Genomic DNA, 14,840 nt, shown 5'->3' with positions numbered 1-14,840 from the left:
CACACACACACACACACACACACACACACACACACACACACACACACACACACACTTAATCCATGTTATTTAAAGACTAGGGAATAAAGATTAGCTTCAAACAAGCTCTCTCGTTCTGTTGCGGTGGCTGGTTTGGCCTTCCAGCTTCCAAAATGACTCTCTGTAACCATCAGGTTTTATCTGTATTGGACACCTGCTGAAAATATTGATCTCCTGCTGGTTTCACAATTTTAGTCATCACAAGGCATCAGGCTTTAAACAACCCCGTGTCACTTTATATTGAATACTAATATCAGAGTGAGCCGACTGATTGTAAATATAAATCCATCACCCAAGGTGAGAAAGACAGCCAGTCATTTGGCTTTGAATGAACTGAAGAAGCACAGAGACCGGCAACTCATCACAGGTCTTTTTAGTCTTTTCAGAAGACACATCTTTCTGTAGCTTTGTCTAAATAAGCAGAGGTTCCTGTCAGGCTGGCTTTTAAACGAGTGCAAGTAAATGGGGCATAAACAATTTTCTCCACATGAAAAAACAGCAATCCTCACCATTGTAAGCATCACTTTGTGTCATTTAACAGCATGCATTTTGCTGCAGTGTACAGCCCAATGTGTGGAAATTATACCAGAAGACTTACTGGGGATATTATTATCACTGTTTCATGAAAAACAAAAATATAAAAGATTACAGTATTGTGTGATGACTTTTTATTATTATTGAAGTCAATTAAGATATCCCAGCGTCCAAAAATTAAGAATACACCCTTTATTCATGAATGGAAATAAACATGATTTATGTACTTCATTATTATCATTATCATCATATTATATCGACCGGTAAATATCAACTCGACTCGTTACAAATAGACATAAAGGTACTTAGTGACGCATCCAATAGTGACAATATTAAATAAAATTTAAATTAAGGAGTTGTGCATTGTAATGATTTTACCGGTGTTGCTGAAACATTGTCCGTTTCCAGGAGTTTCCAAACAGAAACCGTTAATAGAAAGTTTTTTGTAGCTCAATGAACACGAAAATCCTTTTCTTGTCAGGAATGCTTTGGGGAGAGGGCTCAATTACCATCGACGCCGTTTAAGTCTCAGGTCGTGCATTCCTGAATTTAATGATATGGGTGATTATTGACGAACGCTTTGTGCCCATTAGGCGGACGTGTGAAACACTGATTCCGTTCTGTGTCACGTGTTTGGTTGAGAGACTGGGGGACAGACGCTTTAAAGACCGCGCTCCGGTCATTTCATTCACGCTCCAACACTGACGGAAGCAGTGGAGTCAAGTCCATTCTGGGTTCATCACCTCGAATCTGGCTTGATGAGGCTTGAAGACGAGATATATAGGCTAAACAATGACAATATCCTCTCCACGCGCGTAATTACGCACGTCAGTCCTTTTTTCCTCACTAAAGGTATTAATCGATTCCCTGAAGGATGCGGGATCCGAAGGACTGTGGAGTGACAATGACGTCCAGTCATAAAATTTCATTTTCTATAATTGACATATTGGATCCGAAGAAATTCAACAGCAGAAGGGTGAACGAACTTTCCATCATCGCGGAGAAGTTTCCTGTGCCAAATACAGAAGGAAGCAGCCTGGAGTCTGACAGAACCGCAGATGGAGACTTGAGAATTGAACACGCGGAACCAGGTAGAGAAAATAGAAAATGTCAAGTGTCAACTTTATATATCAAGCATTTACGTGTATTATCAGTTTGGTATTATTGTGCATGATAATTACTAACACAACCAGACTAATCAGAAAACGACTTGTCTTTACATTATCATCTCGAATATAAGACACACTAAAAACAACCATTTAGCGTAAAGTATATCAACGAAAACTTTCTTCTTCTAAACTAAACAGCGACAAGTGAGACGCTCTATTCTCTTGTCAGATTTATTGTCATCTCCGTATGACCTTCCCTTAATTTCCAAGGCTGCGTTTCCTTTCAAGGGAAGCCACAAAGGTTTGCTCCCAGAGCCCCAGCGTGTGATTGGCACTGGGACAGGCAGGCTAGATAATTGTTTAAATCGTCCCATTGAGGATGCCTCTGCGCGCTTTGATCGATATCCCATTACTGCATCCTGCATATCTCCCTCCAGCACCTTGCAGGTACAAACTTCACACCCCATCCATGTCTGATCCTAAATATCGTTCGATTAAAACTTCCCTTTAAATAGATGACATTTATCGATCCCACCTGCAAATATGAAACTCCATTAGCACGTCACGGCTAAGTTGACCGAGCTGGATTTAGACGGGATTTCTTTCTGCGACATGACATTTGAGGCGCTGTGTGGTTTATAAATTATTTAAGGATTACTGACACAGACGCCCCCCTCCTCTGAATCAATGTCCCGTCCCGCTCCAGCGACCCCCGGATCCTAATCAAACTCTTTATAGATGTCTACTTCAGGCCTCCAGCGTTTGGAATTTCAAATAGGAGCGTCGTTGAGGAAGAAACATCCCTCGCTGGGAATTCTGACTGACATGTGTGTCTGTTGTGTCAGGAGCTGTCCCTTCAGAACCACTACGGACATGTACAGACCCCCACGTCCCGCTGTTCAAAATAGTCATATTTATATATCACATAAATAAAATCTTAAAAGCCACAGTGACTTAATGTGTAGCTGGAATATGAAATAGTTGTGTCAAAGGTTTTTGTCACGCTCAATGCGCCGCAGAGATTTGGATGACGTGAATCCTTCGGGGGTTTTTTTGGGGTTTTTTTCAGGAGCAAAAGTGGGGGGTGGAACCCCAACAGTCTCCATATATCATGCAGTTGAAGCTGATCGCCTCCTGATATCCCCGACGGTAGAGAACGAGCCCCGTCCCATCAGAGAGCAGGAGAAAGGAGAGTCGGCCGTCGTCCTGCGGGGATCCTCGCCCCACAAGCGGCGGCGCGCGGACCACGCGTGTGCCAAACCCCGGCGCGCCAGAACAGCGTTCACGTACGAACAACTGGTGGCTCTGGAAAATAAGTTCCGGACAACTCGCTACCTGTCTGTATGTGAGAGACTAAACCTGGCCCTGTCCTTGAGTCTAACCGAAACCCAGGTGAAAATCTGGTTCCAGAACAGGAGGACCAAATGGAAAAAGCAGAACGCCGGGGCGGACAGCGCCTTGCAGCCCGTCTCCAACTCTCTGGTCAGCGTCAGTCCGAATCCGACAACGTGTGGGTCGAGTCCCGTCAACTTCCATCAAACTTTTCCCAATTTCAGCTCTGGGAATGTGATCTTCCACACGGCCGGTGGCGTTCCTCTTCCATCCACTGGAGGGCTCCTGCATCCCTTCATGCACAGCAGTTTTGTCCAACCTACTTATTTTAATCCACATCTCTGAAACGCACCAAGACTCACATGTTGCAGATGGACAAATATTTACTGGAAAAAAATACATTTTTAAAGCAAAACATGTCCTGTCCAGAATTACTGCCACTCGTGCATTGTTGCCATTAACGTGTTCCACAACGTTAGGAGACAGCAGGGGGACGCATGTCTGTTCCAGCTCTTGTATGCTGTCTGAAATTCCAAACAGACTCTTGAATGTCTTGATAGTTTTGTCAAGGACCTCTTCCAAATTGTGAACTTCACAAACAAAGGCCAAATAAATGATCTGTGACTGCAATTATTTACATTTATGGTCCTTGCTTCGGCTGTCTGGTTTACTGGAACACCTGCTCAATGTATTTAACAACTCATATGAAATTATTTTCAACATGTGTGTACCGTCGTTCATCTCCAACTGAAGGGTATTGCAACATATGTGTTTTACCTCCCACTGGCGTGGACAGTAATGTGTGTTGCCATTCATCATAGGTGTAATTTAATAAAAAAAACTAACATAAAACACCTGTATGTGGCTCATGTATTAAAAACTTTAAACACGTCAGATGAGAATGAAATGCAGAACATTTTGAACACTAACATTAATATAGTGAAAGGTTGCATCAGCAGTAGATTTGTAAAAGTTGTAAATCCCTGTCCTTGTTAATGGGTCTACTGGAAAATAATCCAATGCTGCCATATTTTGGGCCCAAAAGATGAGATTTAACCAAAACAATGAGAGGCTGAGGTTAACATTTAATCACTAACAGAGAAAAAAGAGATTTAAAGGTTATTTTTTCTGTTCTAAACATGAGAAGGTATAATTAAGTGCTTCTTCAAGTACAAATAAATGTCATTTTCTTCTACTTTATTAGTCAATTTACAATGTAAGTTACTTTTCACTGCAATAAACCACAATGTAGTGTTACTGTAATAGATAGAATCTGTTACAGTAAGTAGATGGAATATTCCCATGAATTTTACAAAAACACTGTCAATGAGATAAAGCAAATCTGTCGAGCAGCTGAAGGAAAATGGATAGACCCCAGGCTCACAGTTCCCTGGAACATAAACAATGTCATGGCTGTCTATAATAAAGCAACACATCTAACGGGGAAGGGCTACCACTCCATGATCACTGCAGAAAATACAAGAGATTCTTGAACATCTTGTCCAGCTATTCAACACCGCTCCCATTTGTTTGCAGTTCTCTGGATCAAATTGTAAAGGGTTTGCATTATTCTGATGGAAGTGAATCACCCCAAATAGAAGCAGCATAAATGCTGGTATAAAAACATTTCAAAAAATCCTGTGAAAAAGATCTGAGCACTGTTACATTAGCTTACAGTTTTAAAGTGTGATTTTTCCATTCCAGGAAGTGTTCTGAAGATTATAAATATAACAGATCTTCCCACATGCTTTCAAAACAGCTGCCAAACCTTTACTAAACTACAGAAACCTTATTCAGATGGTAAAACACTGACAAACTGTTGGCTGATATGAAACCTTCTATTTATAAGAAAGATTGAAAAAATTGTTTTGGTACTATGCATCTCTTTTCTGTTAGAAAATAATAGTAATCTGTCATCAGAACACAGCTCAGTACTGAAACTGCACTTGTTACAATAACCAGCATTCCTGGACTAAATTCCGACATCTCAGCTGTCTTGAATTTATTAACAGCATTTAGTGCAATTAGTTATTAGAATGTAATCAGTTGTCTTCAGTGGTCGTTTTTCTGACACTGTCTCAAATTTGTTGTTATCATCTACCTATCTGTCTGTCTGTATCTGCTTGTCTCATTATATATGCAGTACACACACACACACACACACACACACACACACACACACACACACACACACACACACACACACACACACACACACACACACACGCACGCACGCACGCACGCACGCACGCACGCACGCACACACGTGTGAGGGAGAGTTTGTAGCGCAACCTTCACTTACATAAAGTAACCACATGGTGTCACTATTTTGTTTCTTTCTACAACGTGGCGCAATGATTTTTCATGTTGCACATGCCATAAGGGTTTCTTTTATAGTGACAAAAACAACAACAAATACAATATGTAAACCATCATACACTGACAAAATACCTGGAAATCCATTCACGGCTCTTAAAAATTTGTTCTTCTATTTGATATAGTTATAAATGTTGTACAGTAATACATTTTCAGGCGTTCAGATAGATGAATGAAGCATAATTGATGGTGGGAATGCACAGAAAATCAATCAATCAATCAATCAATCAATCAATCAATCAATCAATCAATCAATCAATCAATCAATCAATCAATCAATCAATCAATCAATCAATCAATCAATCAAGTTTTATTTTTAAAGCGCTTAATCATGGCAACAGACATTTCAAAGCGCTTTGACAGATAGAAGAATTAACCCAGCCGAACCCTCCAGAGCAAGCATAAGCGACAGACAGCAGTGGGGAAGGACTCCCTCATTGAGGAAGAAACTCCAGGCAGGACCCAAACTATTTTGGGCGGCTATCTGTCTGACCAGTTGGGTGGAAAAGAAATACAATGAAGATAAGGACAGGGGAAGAGAAAGAGAGAGACAGAGACAGAGAGTAGCAGATAAGCCAGACAGAGTAAGTGTCTTTATAGCTAAGGTTAGGCAGTTTGATGCAGGCGCTGAAGTAGGAATGGGAAAGTCAGGCTGTGTTCACCGACTACTGAGTTGTTGCCTTCAATATACTGTATGTTCCCCATCATGTAGTTGGTTAAACAAAGCACAATTACAGCTGCATGGATGACTGTATCGTGACACGGAGGAAGAAAGGCAGCAGGTCCCCAGCCGATGGATAGATGAGGGGTGATACTGGTAGGATGGGAGGAGCAGGCCCACAGCGGAAAATGGTTGTACTACTGAGGAGCAGTAAGAATGAGAAGCAATGCAGGTCTGGTGTGTGTGTGTGTTTTTGTGTGTGTGTGTGTGTGTGTGTGTGTGTGTGTGTGTGTGTGTGTGTGTGTGTGTGTGTGTGTGTGTGTGCGTTTTCATCAGAATAATTCCCACTGACTTTCACAGGTCAAATCAATTTGCCTACTGAGGTGGGAGATGAAAAGCTAGAAATGAAGAGTGATTCCCAAATACAACATTTTGGGAGAATTTTCTAAGGATACACTCTTGCATACAGAATAATGGCGGGCAGTTTCTGAGTCTCTAAAAAAACAAACAAGCTTAGCTGATTTAAATATAGAGGTCTATTGTCTGATTAATTTCTTATTTATCTAAAGTAGTGATTCCTAACCTTGTTGGAGGTACCGAACCCTGACGGTTTCATATGCTCACTCACCGAACCCTTCTTTAGTAAAAATTGTTAAATTGAAATTGGTGTATTTAATGAATTGTGCATTAATGTCACCTTTTTCAAGAACAAAACCAAGACAGTGCATGAACTCACATGAAGTGACCTACCTGCAAATCAGTGACTTCTGCTGTTGTTGTTGAGAGACCAGTTCAGATATGTGTGGTTTCACCTTGGCAAGTGCTACTCTTCTGTCATTTTCACAGCAAAGTCTGTTTCTTTTGTTTTCCATGCAGCTTAGGGAAGTGTTCCTTTATTTTTGCCAGTGTAAGACTGGAGTTGCTCAACTTGACATTGCAAATTATACAGAACACTGACTCCCATCATCTTCCGTTATACAGTACATGTAAATTCACGTTAATAATAATTATTATAATGGATTAGATTTATATAGCGCTTTTTTGGACACTCAAAGATGCTTTACATTGGATCCATTATTCATTCACTCTTCATTCATACTTGGTGATGGTAGACTACGTGTGTAGCCACAGCTGCCCTGGGGCAGACTAACGGAGGCATGGCTGCCAATCTGCGCCTACGGCCACCGGAACAATTCAGTCATTTCATTTTGTTTCTTTATTTATTTCTGGCAAGTCAAGGAAAAAACAAACAAAAAACAAACAAAAGACAACAACAAACAAAATAATTAAATAGGTAAATAATAAGCAAAGATCATAACTCAACAATACAATTCTACCTGAAAGGGAGTGGGAAGAAGAAAACTTATGTAATCCCACCCCAGTTCCTGATTCAGAGATCAACACAATGAGCTTCACTGCTACTTCGAAGATTCAAGGATAACCACACAATAATTGCATCATGATGGTGTCACCATGGGCAACAATGAAATTATCACATTGCAATTTCAATTCCGCACAACAATGTAAGGAAGGCACGATATACCAACAATGGTAATGTACAATATACCAACAACAGTAATTAACAAATACCAACGATGATCAAGAAACACTGAGCACATGTTAACAAACAGAAGAGCAGTTTGAGTTAACGACCCTCATCTATATATTTTGACCAGATACGATGTTTATATAACAGTTTGAATTGATAAGTACTTTGGCATTTCTTGTGTTGTGAGTCCAGATTGTTCCATATAGTTTCACTCCGCACACAGACACGCAAAAACGTTTACGCGTGGTTTGAGCTCTCGGCAATGAAAAATATTCAAAACCTCTCAAGTTATGAGCCCTGACTGGAGTTGTAAAAAATCGTTGGAGGTTTGGTGGTAATAATTTGTTGAATGCTTTATATAAAACTATTGATGTATTATATTGTACAAGATCATGAAATTTGATCAACTTTGACTGCGTAAACAGGTTATGAGTATGTTCAAGAAAACCAACCTTGTGAATGATCCGCACTGCTCTTTTCTGTAGTATGATCAGAGGATTAATTGTGTTCTGGTAAGTATTTCCCCAAACTTCAACACAATATGTAAAGTATGGAAGGACCACGGTGCGGTATAAAGTACGGAGTTCATTTCCATCAAGGTATAGTTTTGCTTTATTTATAATTGAGAGGGTTTTGGAGATTTTTGTTTTTATGTGTCTGACATGGGGTTTCCATGACAATTTACTATCAATTGTAACTCCTAAAATGTATTTTCACTTACAAATTCAAGTGAAAACAAATTTGAGTGCCATCAATACTTATTTTTTGTTCAGACATTATGTTGCGATTTCCAAATATCTTTACCTTGGTTTTATTTATATTCAAAGATAATTTTTGTCCATAATTGAGTCCATCCATTCTTTTATTGTGTTTAGTTCCCTGTTTACTGTGTTTACAAGCTCAAAATAATCATCACTACTGTAAAATATATTTGTGTCATCTGCAAATAGTATAAGTTTCAGGACTTTGGTTGTGTTAAATATATAATTTATGTACAGATTAAACAGTTTGGGCCCCAACACTGACCTGTGGGGGACACCACAAGCAATGCCAAGTACATCTGATGAATGTTGACCTATTTTTACAAACTGTACCTGCTCTGTTAAATAACTTTGTAACCAGTCCCCAGCCAACCCCCTAAATCCATATCTTTCCATTTTATTTAGTAATATTACGTGGTTAACAGTATCAAATGCTTTTTTCAGATCAATGAAGAGACCAACTGCATACTTTTTCTTCTCCTTCATTAATTATGTGATGTTTCTCAACAAGCTTTTCAAGTCGAGAGTAGAAAAGTTTCTCTAAAATTTTTGAAAATTGAGGCAAAAGTGAGATTGGTCTGTAATTATTATATGCATGTTTGTTTTCATTTTTAAAGAGTGGAATTACTTAAGCAGTTTTCATTTTGCTTGGAAAACAGCCAGTCTGGAATGACAAGTTATAGATATAAGTTAAAGGTTTGACAATTTTTAGTATAATTTTTTTAACCAATGACATGCTAATGTCATGACAGTCGGTGGAGGACTTACTTTTACACTTCTGCATGATCTTTGTCACTTCCTGCTCATTTGTAGCTGAGAGGAACAATGAAAAGGCATTATTTTCAATAGTTGGCTTTGCAATTCCACTATCAAGAATATCAGCAGCCAACTTGGGGCCAACATTCACAAAAAATTTGTTGAACTTATTTACTACATTATTCATATTATAGTCTTCACCATTTTCATCAATAAAGTAATCAGGGTATGTCAACTTTGAGGATTTTTGTTTGATTAGGCTATTCAAAGTATTCCAAGTTCCTTTTATATAGTTTTTATTTTCATGCAACTTTTTATGATAGTATAATCATTTGCTTGTTCTTATGATATCAGTTAATTGAGTGCCATCTATACTTATTTTCTGTCACACACATTCACACCAGCGAGTGCCCCACTGGAGGCAAGGAGGGTAAAGTGTCTTGCCCAAGGATACAACAACAAATGACTCGGCGGGAGCGGGAATCGAACTGCCGATCTTGAATCATTGACCCACAATACCACTGAGCCACGGGCGCCCGTTGCACATATTCGTCCGACCACTTCAGACCACTTCATCGTGTCATCATGAATTGACACGATGTGTCAAACGTACACAGTGATTTGTGTATGTTTGGTAAAAACACCCGACACATCGTTTCGGGTGTTTTGTCTTGAACCTCTGTCTCCGCCGAACCCCTGAGAGCGACTCACTGAACCCCCAGGGTTTGATCGAACCCAGGTTGAGAACCACTGATCTAAAGCGTTGTAAGCCTCTATTAAGCATCAGACTGGGACAGAAGAGCAACCACATGATGGAGTATTTCCTCTCATTTTAGATATCTGTTTGGGTTTTTATGTGAAAACTGGGAAATATCTGGATGTGTGTCCCCTTTTTATGAAAAATGTTCACTGGAAATGACACCAAAATAGTGACACAGAAATAAACATATTTAAATACGGGACATGGATATTTTACCACTTTGTGAATCCAGCACTTGTTGAATACTGCATGCATATTAATCAATTTCTAGAAACACTGATGTGAGTAATATTAAGGTCATGATGAAGAGGATGATGAGGATCCACAAGCTGGTTCCGGAGAGTTTTCAGATGCCCTGCTTTAGCTTGAGTTGTTAGTTTTGCTTGACATGTCTTGTAACTGCTTTGTATTCCACATGTATCCTCCAGCACAGCTGGGATGTCGGCCAAGGCAGGAAGAGATAAAACTGATTTCTTCAGAACCATGTGGCAGTCAGCCGGCAGAAGGAGCCAACACGGAACGGTCTTTTAATCAGCTGTGGAAAGTGAAAATCAGAGCTGTGCTGGAGCTCTTCGTCTCTGGGTCAGTTCAATGACAATCCACTGCAGTTAAAATAAACACCATCGTTACTATAGCATGACATTGTTTACCATCTTTGCACAAGTGTTTTACGCTGCACACAGAATACTTACATCGTGATTGCAACACCAGATGTTTTCTTCTGTCTAAATCCTCAGCGCTAAAAGAAAAAATATTTTAGGCAGCTACTGTGCCTGAGGAAAACATTCCCTTCTGATTGCCTGCAGTCCATCATCAGTTAAGCTGTCTTGTCCAGCTGTTATCCACCACTAAGAAGTAACATAATGAAATATAATCTTTCAGTGTTAAAAGTGAGTAGATATCCAGGTTTTTTCAAATATAATCAAATCAGTTTATTATTGGGTTTTTTGTTGAGGCAATTATGTTTGATATTTTTTCTTTGGATTTGCTTGAAAGACTACAGCTTCAAATATTCAGAGATTTATGAATATGCTTTGTCCGCATTGGTTTTGTTCCTATTATGATGAATAATGTGGTTTTATACAAGCGATTTGTATCAAGAGCAGCCGGGATTTCTATCAAAATCCTCCTTACAAAAACAAAAAGAGCAGTGTCAAAACCATTTAAGTGGTTCAATAGAGCTACAGAAAGAGCAATTATGGTGTACAGTATGACTTCAGGCCTAATCTGACTTCAGAAGAAATATCTGGATGACATCCCAGCTAGGGTTTACTCAGGGAAGTCTGGAAATGGCATGCCAGAGCATGAGCGATGTCTTGAATTAATCTCTGGCAGGCAATGCTGACTTGCTCATCATATCCATCTTTTATCCTGGTCCTGTGACTACATGCACTGTGGCCGATGTGAACACACAGATGTGATGACAAGACTATTGGCACAGGAGTCAAGCCCTCAACAAAAACGGACATTTCAAAGAATAGGCTTTATAATCTGGAAGTGAGTTTCATGTTTTAAGCTAGTATTTAGTTATGTTATTCTAGGACTGCCTGCTAAACCCAGGAAAGCTGACATGAGTGTGTTTCTCATCATCTCTCTAGAGGAGGCTGTCCTTGTAGAGGAATTTCAGCACAAAATCATCCTAAATTCTTATCAGCTTCAGCAATAACAAAGGCATCATTAATAATACGGAATCCACAGCATAAGAAAAATTAAAGGCCTGTGATAAATTCGTTTGCCATCCAAAGGTTGTCAGTTGGAATAAACACTGAACCAAAGTGAAAGTATCCACTAATCTGGGCAGCGTTGTGCCCTGCAGTCAAAAGCAGTTACTGGTTGTGCAATGCTTATATATATATAGGTTTTGCAATCAGTGACAATCACTATTTAACTTTCTTCCCACCTTTCCTCTCACCTGACACATTACCAGATGTATTGTTTCACTGATCTGATGCATTCAAAGGTCAGTTGTGCTAATAACAAAGATGAAGAAAGAGTGTGGTTAATTAGAGTCCATCTGAAAGTCAAAGACCGCAGTGCTATTAAAAAGTTCATCCAACCTTACACATTCCCACATAATGTGAGGCATTGAGTGCTGTGTGCACTAATGGTAGGCCAATGAACTGTTGGTGCTGTTAGACAGAGAAGTGAAGTCTGTCTTCTCTCATACTGACATTCTACAAAGCATAATGTTAAGAGTCTCTGTTTACCAGTGAATTCCCAACGTCTCTGTGGTCTCTCAAAGGTTAGCTGATCCCATACACGGTTTTTCAATCAGAAATATACAGAGAAGGAGCAAGCAAAGTGGAAAAGTTCCATTTCTCTCTCCACCCAATAACTATCTCATCTGAAACCAAAAAACAACAGACTTGTTTTCATGTTCGTCTGTACTTCAACTTCTCTCATCTATGAAGTTAACAGAATGTTTTTATTTTTATTGAAGCCACATTTATTTCCTTACACTTAAGCAGGCAGTTTTGCTGCATAAATACGTTGATTTTTCTCACCATGATGATGAGGATCACCTGACTATGGATGATGATGAAGGTCACATGACTTTAGATCTGATTAAGACAGAATAAGTGGGATTAGCATATTGTCTTTACACCAAACTGTACTTTGGCAAAGAATTGGCAAAATTACATTTCAAAAGTTGCTTGTCTGCACATTGATTTCACAAAGATGGATTGATTGATTTTTAATTTCATTTTCACTATTTTAATGTAGAGAATTTGCAAGTTAAAATAAACTTGGCATCACAAACAGAAAGTAGGTCTATAGCTGCAAAGTGCCTTTACATGGACATGAATGTGTCAAGAAACTATCGTTAGAATCCACAGAAAAGTTTGGTACTTTATTCAAAATCACAGATGTCAGCTTCATGGTGGCACTAGGTCAAAAGACCAGAGACTGTGTTAAATTAAATGTCATCCTGTGGGGAACAGGATTATTTGTTACAAATATAATGGGATTTAATGGCTATTCACTGCTTGGTCACAAATGAGAGTGCTTTTCCATTAGAACCCAATTAAAAGCAATCCAGGTGACTCTGTGGTAAACCTATTGCTCTCACTGTTCATACACTTTATGCATCACTATAAGTTAAGAATAAATCATAATTAATTTGTGAGGAATTAAAACCAATTAGACTTTGAGTCTCATGCATACGAATTTACTCTAATAGGGAGGCAGTTTATTCAAATGAGACTTTATCTTCAATGAACGGTGTCAGTTTCCCGGGGAAGGCCTTTACACTTGTTAGAAATGAACCATCTCACCTCTTTTTAGTTGCAACCGGCAGTAGCTCCAAAGATGAGCGTCATGGCAGTCTGGAAAAATTCCTTTGAATTTCTCTTATTTTTCCAACTTATTTTCCAGCAGGAAACAGATGTCTTAAAAAATGGAGAGAGCATTGACTCTTGACTGTTCTCGTATGGAGGAGAGGAAGAAACATGTCAATGACGGAAGAATAATCCGTACTGAGTAGTAGAATGAGGTGAAAGGGATTTCATTTTATCATAACAGGTCTTTTCACTGTGTTAAATCTATTCATGCTCACAAAAATATACCTGTCATTATAATTGGTGTCTTGAATGTCATTTTTGTGATGTTAACCTCAAAATTCACAGCACAATTGCAATGGTGTTTATTTGTATACATATATTTGAAGGTTTGAAAATTTACAGGACACAAGAGAAATGTCAACTTTATCCAGGAAACGAATCAGTGACATGAGGTGAGGTTCATGGGAGGTCAGGCACCAACGTCATCATGATCACGTGATCAGTTTACAAAAATACGAACCTACAGTGTAGCTTATTCACCGTTTAATTAGCAACAGTGAGTGGGTTACGTTGAAGTCTCATTACAGAATTACTTACACATACAAACTGTAACACACAAATAAGCATATTTGATTAAAAAACCGAAATGTTGTTACCTATCTATTAATATGTCAGGTTTACTTGTAAATGAATAACTCAGTAACTTGTGTGTAGAAATTGTCCGTATCTTCCTTCAGTTTGTAATATGTAATCCTCCATTTGAATAGGCGAGCGGGAAAAAAATAATTGCTGCACTTGACTTAATGTAGATCGTAGCTTGCATTCACTTATTCTTCGGCTGAGGAGATCAGCAGCGCCCCCTATCCATGAGGCCTGGTATTTTTGTGCCTCACCTAGTGCCTTTTCACAGCGGTTATCGGGACCACTCAAGTCAAGAAAGACGTTACACACATGCAGCTGTTGACATAAAAACACTGTACATTATATACATTAGCTAAATTACGGGAATTTAGTTTATAGAGCAAATCAAACAGTTATGTCAGCTTTCAGTGTTAAAATATTATAATTTCCTCCTTTCCTGGAATTTTTGAAAAAAAGTTTTTTTCTTTTACATATTATAATTTCCTCCTTTCCTGGAAGCTGCAAATCTTCATATGAACTTTCCAGTTGACACCTGATGTGACACCTCCCAAGCAAGAGTACCAGCAGCTCGCAGGATGTGATTGGTCCATTAGTCAGTCTTCTTCTTCTGTTTGATTAAGGTTTACAGCAGCTGACATACTACACAACGTCGCCCTCATCAGTCAAGAAAATGAACTGCATAGCGGATAAAGCGCATACCCTTATTGGCCCCCGGACCGGACTTTGGACAAACCTTATTTAAATAATATATAGATGTGCAACATATTTGATTTTAACCTAGACGTACAAGAAATATAGCTTTTGTTGCTTATAGACTATGTGTGCGCATTTTAATCGTTTCGATAACCCACCAAAAAGCGGAAAGAAAAAAAAAAGAAATCGGTGGTCATCTATGTCATCTATGGGCTCAAAATATTTTATTGTTGTCAATAAAAATAACGAAAGGGTCAAATGTAGATTGGGGGCGCTTGCGTTCGTAGCGCCCAGCGTCGTGCGCCCCTCCTACACCTTCCCAACTCATTTCGGTGGTGGAGGCAGGG

The 14,840-nt window shown here is 39.1% G+C and overlaps 1 protein-coding gene across 1 annotated transcript; it reads left to right on the top strand.

Annotated features, from left to right (window-relative positions):
• Positions 1-1,447: 1,447 nt before the first annotated feature.
• On the top strand, positions 1,448-3,612 carry nkx1.2la (NK1 transcription factor related 2-like,a). Its single transcript, XM_068328110.1, has 2 exons — positions 1,448-1,682; positions 2,782-3,612. The coding sequence occupies exons 1-2, from the start codon at positions 1,448-1,450 to the stop codon at positions 3,357-3,359; spliced, it is 813 nt and encodes a 270-aa protein (XP_068184211.1). The 3' UTR covers positions 3,360-3,612.
• Positions 3,613-14,840: the final 11,228 nt, after the last annotated feature.

This window comes from Antennarius striatus, chromosome 11 (genome assembly GCF_040054535.1).
Source record: "Antennarius striatus isolate MH-2024 chromosome 11, ASM4005453v1, whole genome shotgun sequence".
Taxonomy (NCBI): Eukaryota; Metazoa; Chordata; class Actinopteri; order Lophiiformes; family Antennariidae; genus Antennarius; species Antennarius striatus.
Note: the sequence above shows the minus strand (reverse complement) of the source record. Positions and strands in the feature narration are given on the sequence as shown.